The following is a 25,102-nucleotide window of genomic DNA, read 5'->3' on the forward strand; positions in this document are numbered from 1 at the left end:
AGCATCTTGCTTTCTCAAAAAGCTATCAGGAGAGATGTTCTCTTTAATATATGGGTAACTCATTGTGCAAGTCCTATTAATGGGATCTGGCAGCCTTGATCACCGCAGTGGGTACCACCCAGGAGATTTTCTAAGAAGTGGAATATTACAGATCTATGCCAGGTTTCTTTTTCTTTCTTATCAACGGGATAGTTTTGACAGGAATTCCCTATATACACAGTAATCCCCTATCAGATTTGCAATATAGCCAAATATTAAAGTGGACAACAAATAACATTTTCTAATAACTCAACTACAGCCTCAGCTGTACAGTATTTTCTTGGAGCCACTACTGAAGGCTGCTATTATGGATAATCCATTTCACTTTATCGAAGCAAAGTACGCTCCAACTAAACCACCACAGCATTTTTATAACAATGGCATTGAGGGCTTCCCCCCCTCCAGTGTTAACTGCTCTTTGCCAAGTTTAACTAGCAAGTGGGCTATTAAGTACTGCTGATGACCAATTTCTGAGGGATTAATACTTAATTATAGCTCAAATAAAAACAGTACAAGACATTCCACTCTAATTGTAACACCATTGCTGGAGGCCAGGCGTTCTGCATGTTAGAAATAGGTAGTGCTGTAATCACAATTGAATGGAGTTGAGCACCAGGCGGTGTGTGGTGTGTGGTGGAAGTAAGGGAAGTCTTCTAAAGAAGAATGTTATAATCAGGTCCAGTTAATTACTGGGTGTAAGACTTTTTCTACAGTCCTTACACATCAAGCTTCCCATCAATTTTAGTGGGAGCTCGTATGATGAAGGATGGCAGGATCTGGGTAAATACATTTTAAACTTATGAACACACTCAAAATTAATTATGATTGAAAATGCTTTTTTTAATGAACAACTCAGGACTTCTTTTTGTATCAGACATGTAGTGTTTACCCTAAAGCAACAAGACTTTTGATGTTAGATTGTCTTTTTTTTAAACTGTGATATACAAAACATAACGTGGTCTAAATATATGCTACGGAACATGCAGCAGTATTAAACAAAACAAACAGTTAAGACAAAGTCCATAAGTCAGTTAACACTTGGTAAGCAGCCTGACTTCTTGGGACTAGTCAGATATGCCTTTGCCATATTTTATATTCTTTATGTACCTGTTGAGGTTGATCTCGATGGGTTCCGCTCTTCCCTCTGGGGCCAAGGTTATAATTATTGTTCCACACTGATGGGCAATGTCCACATAAACATAGCCAAAGCCAGTTAAGAACACAATCTAGTGAAGAGAGGTAAACACATACAGAATGCTACTGAAACTCTTATTTTTCATGTCAAAATTTGAATTAATACTATTAATGCCTTCTGGTTGAGATCTTTTACTCAAATCATAATACTGCTCACGAAAAAAAGAAACAGATTTCAATAGTTCAGAAAATAATAGCTCTGATATTTAAAATATTTTAGCTGTCAGCTAGATGAAATTTGCACCTCATCCTTTAACTGAATACATTTTAATGAGAAACTTCTCTTCCAGGAATAAGCAAGATATACTGTGGGGGGAAGTTATGTTAGTAAAGAAAAAATTTTAATTTGTGATTTTGGACTAATGAGAAAGGCATATTCCTGGAGCTCTGCAAAATCCCACCTTCTCCTCTAGAAAACAAACCCTAAGTTAACATTATGCTGCTATGCTGTAGCTCAGAGCTGGTTAGATGAATGGCTGATAGCATGATGCAAAACACATGACAGCAAAATTATAAAAACTAAGGCTAAAAAATAAGTAATGTTGTGGATTCATGACAACTTGCTTAACAGCTCAATACTGAGCAAATTTTTAAGCCATCTACACTGATTTTGTGTGAACATCTTCACAAGCAAGATACTGTCACAAAGAAATGGCAATAGTCCACTGGAAAGTTTAAAAGGTTTAAAAAGTCAGGAAAATGGGAACTTGACAACAGGCTTGTGTCTTGCTTGTACAGATGTGCAAATGTTCATTCTGAACAAGTTCCCTTTAGGATTAAACAGTCTCGTTTAAAACATGACATTGTTTTTGGAGCTTAATTGTGTGGTATTTCCATGTAAGTTTTGTGTTTTCCCGAATATAAAAATTTAAGGTCTTTTTAGGTCTAGAAGACTCACAGCAGTCCTTGTTAGTACAAGCTGGATTCCCTTTTCTTGTAGTCCTACTATCAACACAATTATTTACTAGACTGTAATGACAGAAACTATCATTTAAACGAATGAAAACTCAGAGAATATCACAAAGATAATGGGCTAGCACAGGTGAAATAAATAGTGTTTATCTTGAACAGTCTTTACTGCTGGTAACAAGTCACCAGAAGGAAAAGCACTTGGAAATCCAGTAGGATCAGCATTTAAACTGATTCTAACTTAAACTGTTATCTGTACATATTTTGTATAACATTGTACAGATAATTAAGTTTCATTCACCAAATTACACCTTCTGAGAATTTTGAGAATTAATCTGAGAATTACATGTAAAATAATTTCATTTAGCTACGTCAACTTTAATCCTTTGCTTATCTGAAAGTTATTTTCAATCCTGCATTATGGAATTGGTGAAAAAAGGACATTTACTGACTTTTCAGTGCAATCTCATTATTCTGTAAAATGTCATGGATCTTAAAGATTGGTCATTTTAATTCTAATCTCAGATAATTCTGATGACGGACAGCAGAGATAAATACCTTAAGTTTTAGTAAATTAGTAACAGTTTCTTCTACATATTAGTAACATATTCTAAGGGAACAGTGAATAAGAAGTATCTATCTGAGACTAGACAGAAAGAGCACAAATTACTTAAGATCATCTAAAGTTCCAGTTATTTCACAATCTCAACCAAATTGTATGTGAAGTCAAATCTAAAGCTATTTGCATCTTCATTATTTATTTGTATTTATAGTTTTCTAAGAGAAAGACTGACTGAGAAATCCTGGGGAAACTCTCTACATGTAAACCCTAAAACTTCAATAACAGAAGGCTACAATTTTTATTTGGAGAGTTCTTCAAGTAGACAATGATCCCCAAATGTTGTCTTAGCATCTAATTCCTTCTAGGAGCCAGATACTTATAAAGAACCCTGGTCTGGCATAACATTAATGACTGAAATTTGAAACCTCGCATTGCTTGACTGGCTTGCTGAATGAAACTGAACTACTTGCTATATAACATAACACTCAATAATCAAGAGCATTTTGTGATTGGTCCCCAGGGAAAACATCTGAAACTAGTATTTCTTTCAAAGAGCCAAGCAGTTTATGTTGATTCCATGTAAACTAATGACTTCAAAGATGGAAAAAATTCCCATCAAAAAGAATTACTCCAGTCAAGGAAGTTTTCATTTACCTCAAAACAGGAGAAAAATAACAGAAGGAAAAAAGTTGGTTTTTTTTTTTTATAAAGACATGCTTAGCTTCTGTGAAGACACAGAGGGAGAATGACAGTGACGATTCCTACAAGATGTAAAGATAAAAAACCTGGGATAATGAAGTTACCAAATGGAAGGATTTTCCTGGATCTTGTGTGATTCTTTGCTTCCAGGGACCAGAAATTTTCAGGACTGATTTTTCCAGGGAATGCCTCAGCCTTGCCACATTGGCCAAAATTAAGTGAAAAACTTCAGCTCTAGAAAGTGTGTATTTTCGATCTATGTTTAAAATCAGCCACTGATATGGGTAAGCCATATTCTACAAATTCCACAGGAAGGGCCTTTGGAAGGAGAGCTCCCAAGACTTAAATAAAAAAAAACCAACAAACAAGGCCAACAGAAGGAATATGCACTTTGCAGAGGAACAATATCCTATGCAGGTCAAAAAGACAGTGATTTATGCTGTGAACTAGGAAATAGTTTATAGATTTACTTGAGTTCCTTGATTGTTGATGTCCACAACATCGCTCCATTCATTCACTAATTTGTCTGAAGACATCACTTTCAGAAGAATGCTGGGTAACAAATCTCTTGTTTTGCAATCTGGATAGCTGGAGACTTGATGGTAAAGTTCATGATGAACTGAACATTCAGCTGGAATCTTTCTACAATAAACTTCAAACTTTGGTGTATCTGCAATTTTGTAAAATATATAAGATTAGGTCTCTCTAAAACCTGTATTAAATGAAAACCCACCTGTGCTTCCACAACTAAGTTTCTAAAATTCACTGCCTGAAATATTACTAATAAATAAAGACATTACCTTTCTGTTGGTTTGACTTGTATGTGGTTTTTTTTTCTTCTTCTCTTTATATTATTAAGATTTACATAAATTCTTTTCCACTTATCTTTATATTAACATACTGTAGCTGGAATTTTGAAAATATGTTTTGTTTTAGTTACATTTGCCAATCTGAGTAGATTTACATGTTCAATGGGATCGAACTGATGTCAACAGAATTTCACCATCTACTAGTTTCCTACTACCAAGTCACCTTGACAGATGGAACCATGGAGACCCCAAAACCTGTAGCCTTGTAAGTTCATACTCCTGACCTCATGGTTAGTTTCAATAGCTTCCAGGCTTCAGTATGTTCCAGAGTCTCTCTCTTTGAGATAGACCTTCATGTAAGCATCAACTTCTTTTTTTAATGAGAACACATAGTGAATTCATCTTTGTATTGGAAATACTGTAAAACTGTTCATACTACAACAACACATTGTTTCTGATTACTGCATACTACATACCTTTGAAGTTCTCCTGTACAAGCAATGAAATGGAGCACCTGTTGTGGATAATTATACGAGGACTTGGATCTTCTGTAAGTGTTAGGTATGTCACACCAAGATGCTCTTGGTAAGTCAGCGTTATAGCTCTAAAACAGAAGAAGATGATTTGGATATATGTTTTTTTTTTCTTTATTTATTAACTTTGTATGTATTGTTACTCTGGACAAATAAAAACATTCAGAACTACCATCTATAAGATTCTTTATGATCGAGTTCCAATGTGACCAATACTTATGCATTTAGGCAAGTACCTGTCTTCACTAGGCATTGCATTTAAATGGAAGACCACATGGAGATACCATTAAACATAACAGTAGAGAAAAAATCATTTCATAGAGACTACTCATGAGTTAAATGGAGCATGTGTGTTTGCAAGATGAGAGCCCTCGCCAGCACAGATTTATATTAAATTAAAAACATGGGATTGTAAGCCCAAATTTTTAACATAAATCTTTAAAATTTTCCAGAAGAATTTGCACACATACTTCTGTGATACTCATGAAAGATATTTTTAACAAATACATAAATCTGTAACTGATTACTCCCCTGGAATGACCCACAATGCTATTGCCCTTTCAAACATTGATGTTATAGATCATCACTACATAAATTTTCAAAATGAAAATGAATTAACTGTATACTACTCATTAGCTACTTGAATATAAAGTAGTATAAACACAAATTCTTTTTTTGCACGTGCAAATTTATTGGCTATTTCTAAAAAAACTTCACCTCTTGGTGATTTTAAAATCCAAACACTCTCAAAATTTTATTAAGATCCTCTATAGCTGTCTCATAATTACAATGAATTCTTTCCTTGTTCTTCAAAATTGGTGTTTTTTTGTTTTGTTTTGTTTTGTTTTGTTTGTTTTTAAATTGAAGTCTGTGTGGGAATCTTTAGCATCCACAATATCTCTTAGATTCTGCAGAGGAACCGTATGAGGGATTGAATGATATCAAATACTTCAGGCAAGAGAAAGATTAGATGGATGATAATTTATACTGATGTAGCTTCTCTAATTTGAGCAGATTGTTTCTTATTTATACCAATACAAGCATGTATAGATTTATATATCAAATCTGAGAATGAAAACTGGGCACTGAAATGTAAGAAGCAAATGCGCAGGCAGTGAAAGCCACGTGGCCTGGGAAGAGCAAAGATGTGTAGGGATGGGATCAGGAAAGCCAAAGCACAGATGGAACTGAACTTGGCAAGGGCTGCAGAGAATAACAAGAAGGAATTTTATAGGTACATTGGTCAGAGAAGAAAGGCCAATGAGAGTGTACCCCCTCTGATGAGGGGAGTGAACTGTAACAACAGACATGGAGAAGGCTTAGGTACTCAACAACTTCTTTGCCTCAGTGTTCACTGACAATCAGGCTTCCTACATCTCTCAAGTCCCTGAACCTCTAGGCAGGGACTGAGGGAGCAAAGTCCTTCCCACTGTAAGCAAAGACCAGGTTTGAGACCACCTGATGAAACTAAACAAGTACAAGTCTATGGGGCCTGATGCCATGCATCCTAGGGTCCTGAGGGAACTGGCTGATATAGTTGCCAAGCCACTTTCCATCACATTTGAAAAGTCCTGGCAGTCAGGTGAAGTCCCTGGTGAGTAGAACAAGGGAAACATTACTCCCATTTTAAAAAAGGATAAAAAGGAAGACCTGGAGAACTACAGAGTGGGGAGCCTCACGTCTGTGCCTGGGAAGATCATGGAACAGATCCTCCTGGAAGTAATGTCAAGGTAAGACAAGGATGTGATCAAGGTTCACCAAGGGCAAATTGTGGCTGACCAATCTGGTGCATCAGTCAACAAGGGAAGACCAACCGATGTCATCCACCTGGACTTCTGTATGGCCTTTGACACAGTCCCACACAACATTCTTATCTCTAAATTGGAGAGACATGGATTTGAAGGGTAGATAAGGAATTAACTGGATGGCTGCAGCCAGACAGTTGTTGCCAATGGCTTTTTGTCCAGGTGGAGGCTGGTGACAAATGACATCCCTCAGGGGTCCATTTTGGGACTAGTGCCGTTTCATATCTTCATCAATGACAGAGACAGTGGGATTGAGTGCACCCTCAGCAAGTTTGCAGACAATACCAAGCTGAGTGGTGCAGTCGATACAACAGAAGGAAGGGATGCCATCCAAAGGGACCTGAACGAACTTGAGAAGTGGGCCCACATGAACCTAACAAGCTTCAACAAGGCCAAGTGCAAGGTGCTGCATCTGGGTCAGGGCAAACCCAGACAGGAATACAGGCTGGGAGAAGAACTCAATGAGAGCAGCCCTGTGGAGAAGGATTCTGCGTTACAGTGGACAAAAAGCTTGACATGAATCAGAAGTGAATGCTTGCAGCCCAGAAGGCCCACTGTACCCAGGGCTGCATGAACAGAGGAGTGGCCATCAGGTCGAGGGAGGAGATTGTCCCCCTCTACTCTGCCCTCGTGAAGCCCCATTTGGAGTGCTGCATGCAGGTCTGGGACCCCCAGCACAAGAAAGATGTTGGTCTGTTACAGTGGATCCAGAGGAGGGCCACAAAGATGCTCTGAGGCTGAAGCACCTCTCCTGTGAAGACATGCTGAGAGAGCTCGGGATGTTCAGCCTGGAGAAGAGAAGGCTCTGGGGAAATCTCACTGCAGCCCTTCAGTACTTAAACGGGGCTTATAAAAAAGATGCAGAGTGACTTTTTACATGGCCAGATACTGAAAGGACAAGGGGGGATAGTTTAAACTAAAAGAGGGGAGATTTAGATGAGATGTTAGGAGGAAATTCTTCACTCAGAGGGTGGTGAGGCACTGGAACAGGTTGCCCATAGAAGGTTGGAAGGTCCAACCAGGGATGGATGCCCCATCCCTGGAAGTGTTCAAGGACAAGTTGAAGGGGCCCTGGGCAACCTGATCTAGTGGGTGGCATCCCTGCCCACGGCAGCGGGGTAGGAATTAGATGGGCATTAAGGTCCCTTCCAACCCAATCCATTCTATGCTATGATTCTATGGTCTGATACGTAATAGGACTTTTATTTTTAACTAACTGGATGCATTTGTTTGGAAGCAGAATGCATATTTAAATATTTCAAGCTTTAAAACTTGGAAATCTCTCCCTGTTATAGTCTTAAAATAGTTTCTCCCCTGTATCACTTTTCCTGTTTTTCTCTTATTATGCTTACTAAAATGTATTTTTACCTTCTATAATCAAAAACTACATTTTTGTATTGTATTACTACACATTGTCCCTCACGTTTTAAATTGTTACAAAAAAATAGAAAAGACCATAATCTTGAACATAAACTTTCCATTCTCTTACTTTGTATGCATAGATAAATAGCAGCCCATACATCATAAAAATCATACAACTTGTACATGACCAAAACATTAAACCATTTATAATAAAAACAGCAAAACCATCAAAAGATAACAATTCTTAAATTAAAGTAAGACTTGCCTTTACATATGGGAGGCATGTGTTAATCTGACTTTTGAGTTAATCTCTTATGATTTGTTATTAGCTGAGGCTTTATAACAACAAGGAAAGTTCACTATTCGTGACTGTTCAGCGTCTATGTTCAGCAAACTGTACCTGGTACAAAATCCACTTTCACTACGAACCCCTATGGGCACTGCCACGCTCTGTCTTGGAAACTCCTGTTTAATCACAGCTGGTAGGCTCCAGAACTCAGAACTGCCAGCACAGCCACCTGGACTGAAACTCAGAAGCATGCGTTTTTGAGTAGGAGGTGTCCCTGAAGTTAACGGACTGGCGTCCGACATCAGGTCCCAGCACGGCACAGAAGTCAGTGCTTCAGTGGGTGGTGCCCCAGCCGGACTGACACTGAACACAGTGCTGTCTGGTGAGTGAAATTCCTGGAAAGAAAAAAGATGGTAGTACGGGGACGTGCTGGCTCGTAACGGGACTTTTATACATGCTGATATTGCACAGAACAGTTTTAGGTAGCCAATTGGCCACAACTTACTATAAGTTGCACTGAGTCTAATGCATTAAAAGATATTTGGCCAAAATCTGTCTTCAGTTATACTTAAGCAGTTAACTGAGCACAGTTATCTACAGCCCACTCTCAGTTGCACAAAATAACTCTACCAAAAGCAACAGTTACATCACTGTAAAATAACCGTGAGAAGAAAATCCATTGATAGATATAAAACTAGTAATGGATTTTAGCCTCAGCATTCTTCCAATTCCCCTTAAATTCCCCATAAGACTACCACAAAATGCACAATGCACAAATTTAGATACTGATGTAAAGAAAACTAATGCAGAAGTAAAACAATACAGAAATAGGGAACTTTAAAAATATGTATATCTGCCAAATCCTTTAGCAACTTTGACTCTGAGAATTTTTTTCCACATATTTTACAATAAATGTAATCTTCAATAAATATATATAAATGGTTGATTAAAATATATTGACCATGCATACATTTTGGTTCCTGTAAGCTAGTTCTTAAATATACTGTGAGATTATTAGAAAACTGATATTCACAATTTGATGCAGTTCACTGAAATACATAAACTTTGGGCACGTCTCTAGTTCTGCAGCTTTGTTCAGATAACTGGAATCTTCCCAAAAGGATAACAAAAACTTTTCAGCCTGCCAGGCCAATATACCTCTTTTACACGCAAACTCAGTAAAAATTCTCAGAAAAATTTCAACAGCTACTACGGATTATGCTGCCTATTTTACAGAAATGGCCATTAGTGTTTGAACAGATGGAGAACAGGCAGAACTAATTCTGCAACGTGCAAGAATCTCCTGCTTTGCACAGATTTTGATCACAGTTAATTACTGCACTTGAATTTGCCTAGGATTCTGTATTTTAAACTGAAACGATATACCATAAACTACCACTATTATGTCTAATGATTTCTGTTCAAGTTCTGATATATGCAGTTAAATATAAATGCCCCTGTAAAGCACATGACAAACAAAAACAGTATTTACTTTACCTCTTCTCCTGAGTATGGTTTCGAAATACAAAGCTGTGGCCTATAATAGATTTGATATGATGTATCATTGATTATTGTTGTCTTATCTTCTATCTGTAGAATTTGTATACCTTGTTGAACCATAGAAGAAACGCAGAATTGACATAACTGTAAGGTAACAATAATGAAGATGATGAGATCACACATAAAAGCATGAAACACTGAAATACACTGACAGAACTGCCATTTTTAACTCTGGAAGTCCTTTCTACATTCATGTACATTTTAACTGAAGCCATATCACATACTTCTGAAATTGCATCTGTCAATATTTTTCAAACAAGATTGAGAAATCATTAATTCTTTTTCCAGGAAGTCTTGTTTCTTGATGAGCTGAACAGAATGTTTCTGACTATCTAATGCTTTAAATTATACTTCATACACTGTTTATATTCTTGTTATGTTTTACATGTATTAACATAATCAGGGAAGAGTTTTTACGCTACATACATTTGATTGTTTTCATCTGCTGTATGATTTTTTATTAAAGCTATATGATTTTCTCCTAACCTTTTGATGACCTGGAAAAGCACCAAGTTTTATTTCAGCTTCAACAAAACCTTCTTCATCCAGTGTTACCATTTCCCCATTCTCAGCATCCTTCCATTTCGGGGAGGTCACATTATGGACCAGTTTGATTGCGACTGATTTGTGCACAGTATTAGTATTTGCCCAGTATATTCCAAGCTGAAAAGCTTCCTGTAAGTGAAAAATGACCAGTTATCACTTGTTGATAATTCAATACATTTCTACTACAGTTAAATATAGTTTCCAGTATGCGGCCAGTCTCATTTCCTGCCTTTCTCCCTCTGATTCTTTCTACACTGTACAAGGATAGATGAAACCACAATGTGATCCAGACAGTGGAATCAAGACTTTAGGCTACACTGAGATGTGTTAATAGGCAGACCTTTTGTTTATTAACACACATTCATGGGGAAAAAGAAGGACAGCAAAATAAACAGGAAGTATCAAATTGTCCAACTTGGAATTGACAAATTGTTCTGTTAAATTATTTTAATCCCTTCAAAAATAAACAATACTAGGGTTGTAATAAAAAAACCACATGCATGATGAAGCTAAGGTATGTGAGAAGATCTATTAGACAAAACTCTAATTTCAAGATGTCAGGCATCCTAAAGAACCGTCCCCATTTGTAATTCACCCTATCTTGCTATCAAGATTCACCCACTGCTATCAAGTATGCCATTGTGACCCACTCTTACTTAGTCAGCATAGCAAATTTCTATTGTTATTTCTACTTCCGATCATACAAGTAACAGACATAGTGACTGGAAGGTGGGAATCATCTGGATTAATAAGCATGTTCAGAACCAGAATATTAAGCAGAACTACGCCTCTTAACTTGAATGGGAGTTACCTCAAAGTTGGGGGGTATAATTACTTTCCCAGTAGGTACTTGAAGCACTATCTTTTCTCCTTCAAACAGCCAGAGGTCCCACTTGGACTGATTGATTAGCAAAGCCCAGGGTAGGAGTTCTATCAGCAGAGTTTTAACACATGGTTTCCACACTGACAGCTTTACCCGCATTGGACTGTCCCATTGGGAGAGTTGTTCGTTGCTGTTCAAAAACAAATAAATGAAATGATAAAGTCAAGGAATAAAGTACAAATTCAAGATTACAAATGACATGCAATCATTTTCATAACTTGCGAGGCTTTACCTTTTTTGAAACAGAAAAACAGTCTCCTCTTATCATTCTGGAACATACTGAGATGGTTTCAGACAGAGCTAACTGCTTGTAGGCTATAAAGACATATTTTAAACTGCACAAGCTCAGCCTAAATTTGATCAATTAAAGAAATGCCTTAGAAATAGAATTATTGCTGTCCTCCAGAATGAAACCTGTGACTTCCATAGTCATAAAATCAAATTTCAATTTTTCTTTGCGAAACTCCTTCTCCCCTGTTTCTGTGCTGAAACACAGCTGCCGAATACACAGCCTCTACAGCTGCAGTAAAAAAAAAGTTGTATTCACAAAAATATAGTTTCATTTCTTTAATCCTTGGACTGATGCAATCTTCTCAGTGTAATCAAGGGTAGCCCCTAGGCTAACCTAAAGTTTTTCCTGCCTGCAACCAATTCTGCAGCTTACATACTGGAATCATATAATTACTGAAAACATATTCAATGTTGATCCCATATAGTCTTCTTGAACTTGATTTCACAAAGTTGGCTATGCAAACATGCACCATGAAAAGCTCTTGGTAACAAAGAAAATGTTATAAATAGTATTTCTGGGTTGCTTTTTTGGGGGTGGTGGGGTGGCTACAGAAAACTGGAAGCATGACAATAAATTTTGCAAATTTATGATCAAAACTATAGCTAGTTCAGAAAATACTGTTGCTTAAAAATACATTTGGAATAATCTGATGGAAAATAAAATGCATTAAGCTTGAGCTTTTACAAAACTTACAGTATAGAGTGAAAAACAAAACATACATGGTGTCAACAACTCTCATTAGTATATATAGCTTTACCAGACCATACACAACAAATCTGAGATTACTGAGATAAATTTTAATTAACAAGGAATCCAATTTAAGCTACAACGTATTCACAGTTGACCTAACTCTGCAAAGGACATAGGTTGACCTATTAATGTGAGTGCATGCAAGGTTCATTAAGGGTCTTGACAATCCTTTCCTTAAGTAAGGAAAGTTGTTCAGATGCATAGAGTTTATCCTTGCTCAAGACTCAAAACACTAGTTATTGAGTTGCACTATTAGGTCGTTTACTTGAAATTTCATTAACAAAGTTTTATAGTAAAAACAGGTATCAATCAGTTTCATGCAGATGAAGAGAGTAATCTAGATAGAAATGGGTCAGATCAAAGATCCATCCAGCCTACTATCCCTACAGCAATGACTGACATTGGTCAGTAACAGATGTCTACAAAACTCTGTGAAAAGACAGCTGGCATATATGCTCTGCCAGTACATTCTCCCAGCCTCCAACAATCTGTGATTGAGGGAGTTATTTAGCAGTAAGCGATACCTTTGTGCTTAATGATATGGATGGCAAAGTGTTAGTCAGCTTCCTAGATGCTTTATTTCAACTAACAGTTGTATCTTTTAAAAGACCATTTTTATGTGAAAAAGCAATGCAACAACAATGAAGAAGGTTTAGCAAAGAATTACCTGTCTGAATCCTTCCTGTTATATGGCCATACAGGCTGGCGAGGATTAGCAGTGCCATAAAACTCGGAGAGGATCTGGTTGACATTGCCACCTGGATGGGATTTAGTTTCTATCTGTTTAATAAGTGTGGTTGAGATAGGGACTGCACACTCTGATGGATCATCTTCCTCCCTGTCATTGAAAACAGCTTCAATCACTTACAGAACAAGATCAAGTACTGGTAGCACAAACATTTTCTTTAATGAAGCTTTCCAAGCATATTCTGCAACAGAAACATTCTCAAGGTAACTGTGGATGAATCAAGCTATGATGTTTAATAAGTTACTGAGCATCTACTGACATGCATGAATTTGTTATGATACTGTAATGACCTTTTGTGTCTGAGACCCTAGGAACTGAAAAATATTCTCAAAGAACAGTTCAAGAGAAATTAGGAATTTACTTTTCAAAACACAAAAACATGCATGGTTTAAGCAAACAAATGCCAACATACTTAGGATAGTGATATTAAATTTAATTTTTCTATCATACAATTTCAGACCACATTTGGTAGTTCTGTTACACCTCCTCTGCATACACTGTACTCTTTGAAATATTGCACCAGAAGTGAAAGTGTAATTGATTTCTTATTTTCTATACAAATGAACCATTTTAAAAGAAAGTGAATATTATACCTGGCTTGAAATGTCAGGTGGTGAGTAAGATCAGGTTCTATATTTTGCAGTGCTTTCTCTTGTCCTTTCCCTGGAACCACCTGTGTTTCATTCAATCCCAGACTTCTTTTTTCTAAATGTATGATAATAGGATCTGGAAGATGGCTCCTTACAATGAAAAGAGGGCTGAAAACAATCTACAAAAAGAAAAATATATACCAATTTCATGGTAATTTTATTTCAGGATTATAACTGTTGAAACAAGCTATTAAGAAATCTTTACAGTGGGTCATTCTGCCCTTAATTTATTATATGGCATGTAAGGTGTAAACGTTTAGATTTCAGAGGCATTACATGTACTTACTATTCGTTGTTGCACATGAGAGTTGGGCTCTAAAGTCAAAATTGTGCACCACACATACGTAATTGAACTCTTTGAGGATGGTACCTGTATGCAGATAGATCAGCATTACGCCAAAATTATTTCAAGCTGGTAATACTGAACATTTCATCATTTCAAACAGAACTTTGTAAAGTTCCCAGTTCTCACAGACATTTTTAATATTATATTCTAAATATCTATTACTAGACATACCTGAATGACAGTGCTGTGTTCTGTATGTTTAGAGCTTAGACATACATCTCGGGACCAGTCTTCATCTCCTGTAGCCTTCACACTCAGCTCTGTGAGCTCATTGTCTTCTAGGACATAAGAAGGCAACTTCTGCTTGGCTGCAAGGCAGTTGGTGTGTTCTTTTACGACTGCCTGTCCATCCTGACTAATGTAATGCTGAACCACCTTCAGTTCAATACTTTCTGAAAGGTAACTACAGACTGTCTGTCTTCCGCAGATTAGGATCTAAAACACACAAAAATATGCAGGTCATATATAAACAATTGCAAATAGGAAAGGTCAAAATTGAATTATAGAGTGAAAACCTGTACAAGAATAATCTATTTTAGCATTTTGATTTTGTTAGATTTTCCCAAGCACTGCTGAAGGCGGTGAATGGTAAAATGTTATTTTTATTGGCCAAATGTACATGCAATTTCACAGAAACCTAGGCATTAAGAATCTTGAAGTGCTGCTAAAGCAATATCTGGGTTTGAAAGACACTTGCAACATAGCCACTTTCATTCCCACTGAATGCAGCCCATGGCTGACATAATTCTGGTTTTGATTTTAAGAATACTCTGATGGTCTCTGAATACTACACCCTTTTTGAGTAGACACAATGATGTACTTCAGAAGTAAGGTTTCCACTGACACCTCATATTCTCATCACAATTCACAGATCCAGACCTTTCAATATGTTTGCTGTTTCAAAGCTTATAATTCCGATAAATGGCTGTGCTATATTTCCGTATTTAAGTGCATCCACCTAGAAAATGACCATATAGACTCACGAGATGTTGTTGTCTATAGTACATGAATTATTTCTCATAAAACATATATCTGACTTTTTCTAATGTGTACCAAGAAACAGTATTCTATGTATATCCCTACTACAACCACCTTCATTTGCTTTTCACTAATGAGGCTATGCACCATAGCTACAACCTAACAAGGAAAGTCTCAGCAGGGCTTTCAGCAAAGCCAGGAATTGTCCTTGCCTGATCAGCTATATTTCTTTGCACAACATGAGGCACTCCGCCATATCCATGAGCTGAACATGTTATGTCCACCCCATGTTTTGGCTCCTGCCAATGCAGGCAGAATGACTGCTGTGTTATTACAGATCTCTATACAAAGATTTTATGTGAAAAGTTAAATTTTCAAATGTTAACTTGGTCCTTACTCCTTTCTCTTTTAACAATAAAAAGACCAGAATTACACCCCAGAATAAAACAAGAACAGTTTCTTAACTAACTAAAGATCTTCTGCCCAAGAGCTTAACACATCCACGAAACTGTGGAAGTTACCACTGTCAGAATTTAGTAACCATGCTAAGGCAGGTTTATGGAAACATGCATGTAAAATATGTGGTGATAACAGCTTTTATATGTTAAGATCCACACCATAGTGAATTCTTACAGAAGAGTTGTAAAAACTCCTTTAATGAGACCAGAATACTGTTATACTTACTTTTTTGCAGGTCCCACTAGGAAAGGAATAATAAGGCAACTTATTCATGAATAAACAATGGTTTAAGTCACTCAGATTAAGTTATTTTTTCCAAGCAGGATCAAATACTTACTTGTTTTTGTACTCCACTGAGCTGCTGAACCTTGATAATAAGTGATGCCGTTCGGCCCTTGTACTGAATAGTACGAATAAAGGTCCCTGTATTGTCCACACTGAATGGCTCAGACCACCGCCAGTTTCCCCAGCCTTCGATACAGATGTGTAACAGCTGGAAAGAAAACAATTACTACTTCAATACACAAGCACCCTTGCAGTAGGATAGAAATTCCCATGATAGGGAAATATTCTTGTTTTTAAAACTCAGCAATGCTAAGCACACCAATTCTCTGAATGATTCACTTATTCTGTGATTTCAGATACAAACAGAAGAATGAACAATACCGTAAGATGGCTCTGCATCATGCATTCCTATAAATTACCTGTTTAAATTCTGTTTATGGATGGAAAAAATCCAGTACACAACTGTTCAAAAATGTTACGTAGACTAGAGCGCAACAGGAAATAAGATACTTTCTTTACTGCCCTTGAAATTGTTCTAGAAATCTACCCTCTTTATTACCAGCAAGGTGATTTGGAGAGCAGGTCATATTTTTGGCCTTCAGGATAACAGAGAAAATTGCGAGTACCCTTCACTTCAGAAGAAGGATGCAAATCTATTTGTATGTATATATGTGGAGCTCATCCATGTGTTAAATGTTTAAGAATGTCGTATATTGCTGAGAGATGGGAAACATTTCATTTCTTATACAAATGTGGTGGCACGTTTAAGCTTGACTGCATGAGAAGAAATTTAACTGCATAATTATACTCCCTGTGTGATTTATTCCGGAAAAGGAGTGGCTTTTTTTTTCCAGTTTAACTTAAATCACTTCCAGAGCAATATAGTCTTTCATCATTTGAAGAGCCTTTCATCCACTTACCCACCATACGCACTTACCTCTATCCCATGGAGATTCTTTAAGCCAGAGTAGTGAAAATTGGTACTGTTCCATGTAGGTCAATGAAGTTACATAAATTTACGCCAGCTGAAGATCTGGCTATTTAGCTCTGTATAGATCTTTTGTGGCTGTGCTAGCTTAAGAATGTGAGTTATATATAAGGGATCAAAGCAATATGCATTCTGGGTAAAATTTATTCTTTGCAGAGGGCCAGCACAGAGTCTAAGCATCACTTAAGTCCTTTAAAACAGTTATATAAAGGCCTTGTGGGAATTCTTTCTTGAGGGTTGAATTTCAGTCTGATTTTGGACATATGTCATTAATTAATCTAAGTAATTGGGAACAGGATCAGGCCCAAAGTTTGGTTATTTACACTAGCAAAAAATGAAACTTGTAAATATTATGTTCTCCCATGATTTGTTTCCAAAGAGAGATACCACTGGCCATAGATCTGGCCAGTTGGACTTCGTGAACGTCTGCAAGTTGGTTTCTTTTCATTGTTTTGAGAAACAACGACAGCGACAACTTTCAAAGATATTACAACTCAGTAGCCTGTTTGCAATTTGTGGTATCCTCAGCACAAGTTACTCACAGAACAAAAACATCCATTCAGTGGGTGGCTTTTGAATTTGCTAGAGTGATGACTGTTGCATTCAGATTCAAATTAGTTTTATGCTGGAAGCACAAAGGCTAGTATGTGCCAGTGGGTGCATGGGCATTTGTTTGGGTATGTACATGCGTGGGCACTTTATATTCAAGAATATGTTGAGGGAACTATGCACTAGGACACTCAAACTCATAAACAAACACATCGCTTTGATACTTGAGTATTAGTTACAGAAAAGGAAAAACAAAGCAAAAAAAAATCCAACTGCAGTGGCTGGAATCAGTTCAGTTTCTTACAGAGGCAGCTGGGAATAAATCTCATCACATATGAAAACTAAGAGAAACAAGAAAACTGTTTGCTTTGGAGAGACTGGTAGCTGGAAATGACAGCCAAGTAATGAGAAAAGGTACTAAGAAGGCACAAAAAATGTGGTGTGCTCCAAAGATAGATGTCACATGAATGCCATAACTGATGATTAGTAATTGCATGTAGCTCCAAGATTAGGATGTCTCCCACCCTGTATAAACAGCTTTCCTCATGAGCTGAACATTCCCAAGAAACATGCTGTCAGCTTTCACTGTGTAGTTATTAACTTACAAATGCTGCCTTACTAATTTTCTTTGCAGCACAATAATTATTGTGCATTTAACTTCATAGTTCAGGAACAAAAATAAAAATGAGATATTACCATATATTGGAAATTCTTATTTCCTAAACATACTATTTGTATAGTGATAACTGCTACATCCAACAGGGAACAACCTTCATAAATTATTTTAAATATATCTAATATATTTGTATTAATGACATAGTAATATAAAAATTGGGTATTGCAAGTTTCCTTGTGAGCCAAGAAACTGCATTACATGAAAACACAAAGGGATCTCCTGGTGAACCAGTTACATGAATGTGAGATTCCTGCACAGCGTGGCTAGAAGTGATTAGCAAATGACACTAAGTGATATAGAGATATATGGCAGGAAACAAAAATTGAAGTAATTTTAGAAAATTAAGTAATCAGGTGTGAACATTATGTTAACAGATGTCATATTAGATGGTGTTAGATACTCAACAAGACAGACCTCTAATGTTATAAAGCTGACCTAATACTACAGATTCAAGGCAATTGCCATATAACCCCTTTCATTTATCAAGTTTTAAGTAAACACTGAGTATTTCTCAGGAACTACTTAAAAGTTTAACTAATAAAGCTGAGTATGGTATAGATTAGGAGAAAAAAGAAGTCATAGCAAAAAGGTACAAAATATTAAATGAACTTCAAAAACATTCTAACAAATATAATCCAGAGACAAATGGCAATTTATAGTTTAGAGAAAATTTAACACAGTTTGTTATGTCTAATGATATGTATTCATTTGTGTAACAATTTGATTTCTGCATTTTCTGTTGGGGAAACATAACAGATAATGCAGAGCTTTTTGTTTGGACTCGATGTTTGTGGGATTTTTAACTCTGAGCCATTATGGATCTCTGTTTTGAAAGGGAAAGGAATTGCCTTCAGGGAGGTAGACTAAGATGAAGTTGTTCCTACTGGCGGGAACGCTTAGAAAAGCTGCATTTTTATCACAGTTCCTTGCAGAATGTTTCCATGCACTCCTCAAAATTTGCTTAGGTTTTCAGCTAGATGTGTGGGTGAAGGATATGATCTGAGTAAATAAAGCGAAGTGTCATATGACAAGGCATGGAGACTAAAATGGGGGATTAAAAATGAGACTAAGAATGGAGTCTGTCCAGAAAAGGCAGCATTTCCCAGCTGTATAAGTAATTCTAAGCTTGTGCCCTCAAAATGCTTAGTGACACAAATTTGATTTCTATTTTGCTTGTAGAGCCACTGAAGTTAACTTAGGTTCACTTTAGTTAAATTTTATCTGTTTTCCAGGTGAAAGTAGTAAATGCCTTTTGGGAAGAATATGAGAGATTGCTGTAAACTCTGAGGGACTTGAAGGAATCAGGTGAGGAGCTGGTTAGTGCATGGAAGCAGATGATTATTTTCAGAGATATGCGACAGTAAAATAAAAGCTGGGATGATGCAGCAGCACGGAGGAAAATGGAGACCTGGAGATGGGAAGTGAATTGTAAGACTTGAAGCTAAAGCAGTTTTTAACTGAAAAATTAAAAGAGGATGATCTTTATTTTTGGCTGTGTTTTTAGCAATTAGCATTTGGGAAAGCAGTGAATGAAATGTTCATTCTGCATATTGTCAACTGTAGCAATCACCAAAGGCTGCATTTCATTTTGGCTTGATTTCCTCATGGCACCTGGGAGACCTGATCATTTCTATGCCATCACCCCTTGTAAGACAAAAGGATTGAACAGAGGATGGGAGAAAGCAATGTTCATCATCCCTGTCTTGGCCAGTAGAAGCATGTCACACTCAGCAGATAAATTATGACCTTTGGGGGCTCCTGTGAGTCTCAACAACCTGCACAGCAGGCCTGAACCTCGCAGGTACAAACTAACTCTAAATACCATGGAACAGACTTTTGGTTAAAGTATGGCAACCAAATTTTGAAGATTCATGTGTCTCATGGACAATATGAATCTTTACCTTCCCCAGATATCATTTAGAAAGTAATACAGTCTAACCATTGATTTTGAATGTAGATCCCCTGAGGAAAGCAACAACACATTTCTCACTACTGGAATAGTGCAAAATAAAATAAAAACTTCCAACCTCCCCACGCCCAATGTTCTGCAAATAACCTGGGGAGGATTATACGAAGTACAAAAGGTTGTGCAGAGCATCTGTAACATCCTTAAACAATAAAACAGGAAAAAAAAAAACAATAATAACTGATGTATAAGTCACAGCTTCTAAGTCTGAACCCATAGAGTACTGTATATCACCTTACACTTAACAGGATATAACCCAATACCTGGAATAATAGCCATTTGGAAATAAGTAACAATGAATTATTTTCCTGGTGGATATGCAACATAAATTAAAATTTGGCTTAATTTTTTTTTCATAGGAGAAAGAGGATGAGGTTCTTAAAGCTATTTCCAAATCTACAACTGCTGTTAACAATGTTTATAAAATTCTAGCAGAAGTCGAGCTTTGCAGGCACGCTATTTGAAACAAGAGGAGAATAACTTTAAATGGATTATACTGTTCTAATGAACATATTATTAATGTAATGACCACTCCTAATAACTTTTCAAGAATGTATAAGTGTACATTCAGAAGAATAGCAAAGCAAACAACAGAGCTTTTCTCTCAAATTCTACATAACTAGCAAGTCAAGTGACACAGAGTTGTTTCAGGAATACATACCTACTTTGCGTATGTGGTTTATAAACAATAACTTGGTCACATTCTCACTGAAGTCATTGCTCAAACCAAAATACAAACTGATTTTTACCCACTGCACCTGCAGTGGGTAGAATAGAGCAAAGTGAAAATGGGCTGCTGCCAGTAGACTCTGGAGAAAGGTGTGGGAGCTGCTACTTTAAATGCAGACTTCCCCCATGCAACATTATGGTTTGCATTAAAAGAAATATCACAGATTTAGATCCTGTCTGAGTGTGGGGAAAACTGAACTAGTGTGCTACAGAAGATTTTTGCTGTTTATTTGCAAGCAAGCAATCTCTGCAGAATACATTTGGAGGACTCTCATATGAATAGCTGGTTTTCACGTTTGCTGTGATCCCTGGTGGGACCCTCGGACTGCCTACTGTCTTGCAAGACAGAATTCCTTAACCCTGAGTATATTGCTAGGAAGATCTGATCTCTTCTAACTTCAGAATTTCACCCTATGTATCATATGCTCCAGTTCTCCTAAAAAATGCAGCTGTCTTGGAGACAAACATGACTTTTGACATAACTGGGGCCCATCCCACAAAGCAACTGGAAGATCAAGATAAGGAGCACAGACTGGATCCAATAATAATGTAGGAGCCAGTGTTGTCTGTACAACACAGGAGTGATGTAGCTTCTCTTCCTTTTTAATGATATCTAACAGACCTCTAACTTTCATTAAAATCTGCAAAGAGAACTCACGAGGTCTGGCAACTTTTGCTGGAATTGCTTAAAGCTTCAAATATCATCAGTTTTGGACTTACCCCAGCTCTGAAAAGGAGTATATACTGGGGGTGTCTTATCCCTAAGGAAGGTCAAAAACTCATGAAATCTGAGGAAAACATGGGGGATGGAACAGAGCAGGAGAAATAGCACTGGACCTCAGACTTATTACTGAAATATTAGCCAAACTAGTGAGACTTGCAGGAATCAGAGTGAAAGTTAAAAGGGAAATGTTAGATTCCCTGAAACATAGAAGATCCAGGCTGGAAAAAAAACAAAGGAAGGAAGGAGTTTCAACCTAAGCCAAACAACTGGAGGGACACCACCAATAACTGATATATCCAAATCCTCGCTGTGCTGTATCTGTTTTCTTAACTTTAAAAAGTTTAATAATTTTTAATTATAGCCTATTGTAACTTCACTAATATTAAAAGAAATCTAAATACAAATAAATCATTACAAAACTACCTGCTATTACAAAAATAATGGATTTTAGGTAATATATTTAGTTTTGTTAAATTATTCAAATAGCCAGTTACTGCATCTCTCACTCTGCTTAATTAGCAAAAGAAAAATGGAGAATTTTATTGATGTGAATGTAAAAGAAATACAATCCTTTAAAAACTATTTATTTTCATTTAACTGAACTGCCTTGCCATACTAAAAAAACATTTTGCAGAGGTTAAATAAAGTATTTCATGGCAACCGCTGCCTCTTAGTGCCTGTGTAACAAGAAACATGAGCCAGCCGAAGTTGTGCAAGTTGGTTTTCTTTCCCAGTAAGAGAATGTGGTATCTAAGACCTTGTCCTAACTCATTTTATCCCCAAGTGTAAGTCAAGTAAGTCAAGTATGAACTAATGCCTGGAGGGAAGTCCCTGACTCCAGAAGTATGGATTATTTCACATTTATCTTACAATCTGCTCTCAGAGTTCTTAAAATTCACTAACTTGGCAAGTCGGGAATTATCATGAGAAATGAAATAATTTCATAACTATGAAGTCATCTAGCATTCCATGAATATGACACTTGTAGGGTTTGTCCATGCTTGGGCATTATTCTGACCTTTGGATAATAAACTGCTAGATAGTTTTGTATGGAAACAATTAGAAAAGTGCCACAGCATAATAGGTACAACCTGATGTCTTAATTGAGTAGCTGTTTTTGTTTCAAGGATTTGTATTAATCATTAAAAAATCTGCGCATGACAACATTTGTAATAACCTTTAAACAAACTCGTTTCATATGATCAAAAATGACAAAGGATTGCGCTGTTTAGATGAACTGCCTTTCTGAAGCATGCTATATTTACAGCAATTCGTATTTAACATTAACCAAATGAACAAAGCTTATAGATGCATGCCAAGATCCTGTGACCTTTGTAAAGAAAATTTGCTTCTATCTCACAGTGTGAGGAAAGCTTACGCTTCCATATATTTTCAGGGAAATTATCTCAGAGCTGTTTTTTAGTCTCTAAGTTTCCCAGCAAGAAATGGTTGTTGAAAAATATTAAAGGAGCAGAATACTCTTGAAATTATTCCAAGGGCTGGGATAAGTGAGGCATAGCCCCCCTACAAGAGGAGACTGCTGGCCAGCAGTGTGGTTAAGTCAGGAGGAGTAGGCTGTTAGCTTCGCCATCTCCTGGGATATGGGAATCCAACATGACACTCGTGACTGTTTATCAGCCCAGTTCTTCAGTGAATCTGAATCTGATCAGAGCAAAACAGACCGGGGAAACCCTTTGACATCACCAAGTTTCAGCTGAAGAATGAATATCTGAAAAATGAATCTGAACTTCTTACTGTCACTTCATCCACTCCCTAATCTGTGATTTGGTTTTCTTCTGGAATTTTTCACCTTCCATCCTGCATTTCAAATTTTTCGTTTAATCTGAAACTTACATAGGAGCCATGAAACTGAATATTTTGCACAGCTCAAGTCTGTGCCAGAAAGGACAAGTTAAAGATCAATGTTTTAAGTTCTGCAGGTGTTAGATGGCTAATGCAATATGCTGTGCTGGTGGTCTTCAGCAGCTTGGCTGCAAGTGACAGAAAGTATCAGGAAAATGCTATAATTCAACTCTTCCACTTTTCACTTTCCTAGGGATAATCCTCATTTTCAAAGCTTTCCAATTATTGGAAGTACATCACTACTAGAAATCCACCATAATTAGAACTATGCTACCAGCAGAATGATCGAGAATGATGGTCAAAAAGAGGATTCTCCCAGCCTGGGTAATCTTATACAGAACACCAGAAAATGGATGTGGAAAGCCTTACTTAGTTCTGTTTTGAGCATTTCTTTCTTTTTCCATGTATTTATTAAAAGGTTTAAATGATTTTTTTTGGGTGACTGCTACAAGTGATAATTGGTTATGAAAGATGGGTCACATTTTGCTGACTTGCTAATACAAGCCCTGTTGTTCTTTCTCCTTCACATGACTGAATGAAGTGATGCCATTTGTAACCCAAATGCAAGTGAGTACTGTCAGCTGATGAGTGAGGATCCTGTCTCACCATTTGACACATGCCCACTACACTGCACATGGTTACCCATTTGGTTTGCTTGACCATGGGCTGGGCAGTCACAAGCACTTTGCTTGCATGAGAAAACATGCCGTTTTTGAAAATGTGACAAGAGACGTATTGTAACTCCAGTGTCTCTGCAAGTCTCCAAAGGCCTCCCTCTGTGCACTACTACACCAGCACACAAAGTTTATAACAGCTCCTCTGTTGGTGGCATTGAGATGGTCCTTTATTAACCTTCCCTCCTCTCAATTTATGCTTTGACTTCAGTGTCAACTGCAAGTGTTTACTCTGGCTGAATTTGCTCTGCAGAGATTACAGCATTCATGTACAGTTTGGTAGTTTTGCATAACCACTGACATATGAACAAGAACCACAGTGAGTTTGTCATCTCTGTTTCCCAGTGAAACTTGGCGGTAGTGGAAGTGGGCACAACTCCTGTTGAGAGTGACCATCCAAACTTCACCTTCTTTTTGATGTCCTAACGCTGGTATTTTCCAAGGCTCTACAGGAGCTAGGAAACCAGAGCCACTACACTTCTCCCAGGTTCTGTAAAAATGTCAGTAACTCTCCAGCGCAGGACTGCTGCTCAGCAAGGAGGGTAGCATAGGCCTCCAGTGTATCACTCAGCAGAAGCTGGGTGTATACTAAAAGGAGAGAAGAAATGTTTTTGCTGCCCCATAAATACCTTCTTTTAAATTTTAAATCCTGCCTTATCCTGAATCAGAAAGAAAAGCCCACTTTTCAACACTGCTCAAGAAAACCAAAAACCTGGTTTAATTGAAATGTTGACAATTTTACATTATTTTATTTTGGTTTCAGTGTTTATCCCTAAAAGAACAAAAAAAAAAAAAAAAAACACACAGAGAAACTGCATTACTTAAACTATATAAATGGGATGTTTCTGACGATTTCCGTTCTTTTCTAATGCAAGCACATGGTGAGTTGGGAGATTTGTCCAGTTTGACCCTATTCTGCAAACAATTTCAGTGAACAGATGCTTCTGGTAAAAACAATTCATTAAAAAAATTCCCCAAATCTCTAATGTACATCACAGAAAACAGACACTGATCACTTAGTTATAAAAACCTGGCAAGCAATCTTCTTTTGCTTTTTTTCAGAAGCTTCAGTTTCTACAAACGCTCAGTTTTACAGAAAGCGGTTGTGCACATGCAGATCCACCCTTGAGTAACTTCTAAACACTTCTGGCTTTCCTCACTCTTTGTTTACCTTTTCTTTCTGATGTAGCCACAGCATGTGGCTCCTGAAGGAACTGGAGCATTGCAGATAGTTG

At 37.1% G+C, this 25,102-nt stretch overlaps 1 protein-coding gene across 10 annotated transcripts in view; it reads right to left on the reverse strand.

Annotated features, from left to right (window-relative positions):
• Nucleotides 1–25,102, reverse strand: part of VPS13B (vacuolar protein sorting 13 homolog B) — a 478,347-nt gene that overhangs the window by 25,777 nt on the left and 427,468 nt on the right. For all 10 annotated transcript variants that reach the window (XM_083824116.1, XM_083824118.1, XM_083824115.1 and 7 more), the window contains 12 exons: nucleotides 15,751–15,906; nucleotides 14,148–14,411; nucleotides 13,917–14,000; nucleotides 13,574–13,749; nucleotides 12,900–13,070; nucleotides 11,119–11,320; nucleotides 10,248–10,436; nucleotides 9,699–9,845; nucleotides 8,313–8,596; nucleotides 4,689–4,816; nucleotides 3,874–4,073; nucleotides 1,147–1,265 (listed from right to left, as the gene is read on the reverse strand). In XM_083824116.1, coding sequence (XP_083680242.1) covers nucleotides 1,147–1,265; nucleotides 3,874–4,073; nucleotides 4,689–4,816; nucleotides 8,313–8,596; nucleotides 9,699–9,845; nucleotides 10,248–10,436; nucleotides 11,119–11,320; nucleotides 12,900–13,070; nucleotides 13,574–13,749; nucleotides 13,917–14,000; nucleotides 14,148–14,411; nucleotides 15,751–15,906 — 2,120 coding nt within the window. The remainder of the gene's footprint in view (nucleotides 1–1,146; nucleotides 1,266–3,873; nucleotides 4,074–4,688; nucleotides 4,817–8,312; nucleotides 8,597–9,698; nucleotides 9,846–10,247; nucleotides 10,437–11,118; nucleotides 11,321–12,899; nucleotides 13,071–13,573; nucleotides 13,750–13,916; nucleotides 14,001–14,147; nucleotides 14,412–15,750; nucleotides 15,907–25,102) is intronic.

Source organism: Anser anser (genome assembly GCF_964211835.1).
Source record: "Anser anser genome assembly, chromosome: 2".
Lineage (NCBI taxonomy): Eukaryota > Metazoa > Chordata > Aves > Anseriformes > Anatidae > Anser > Anser anser.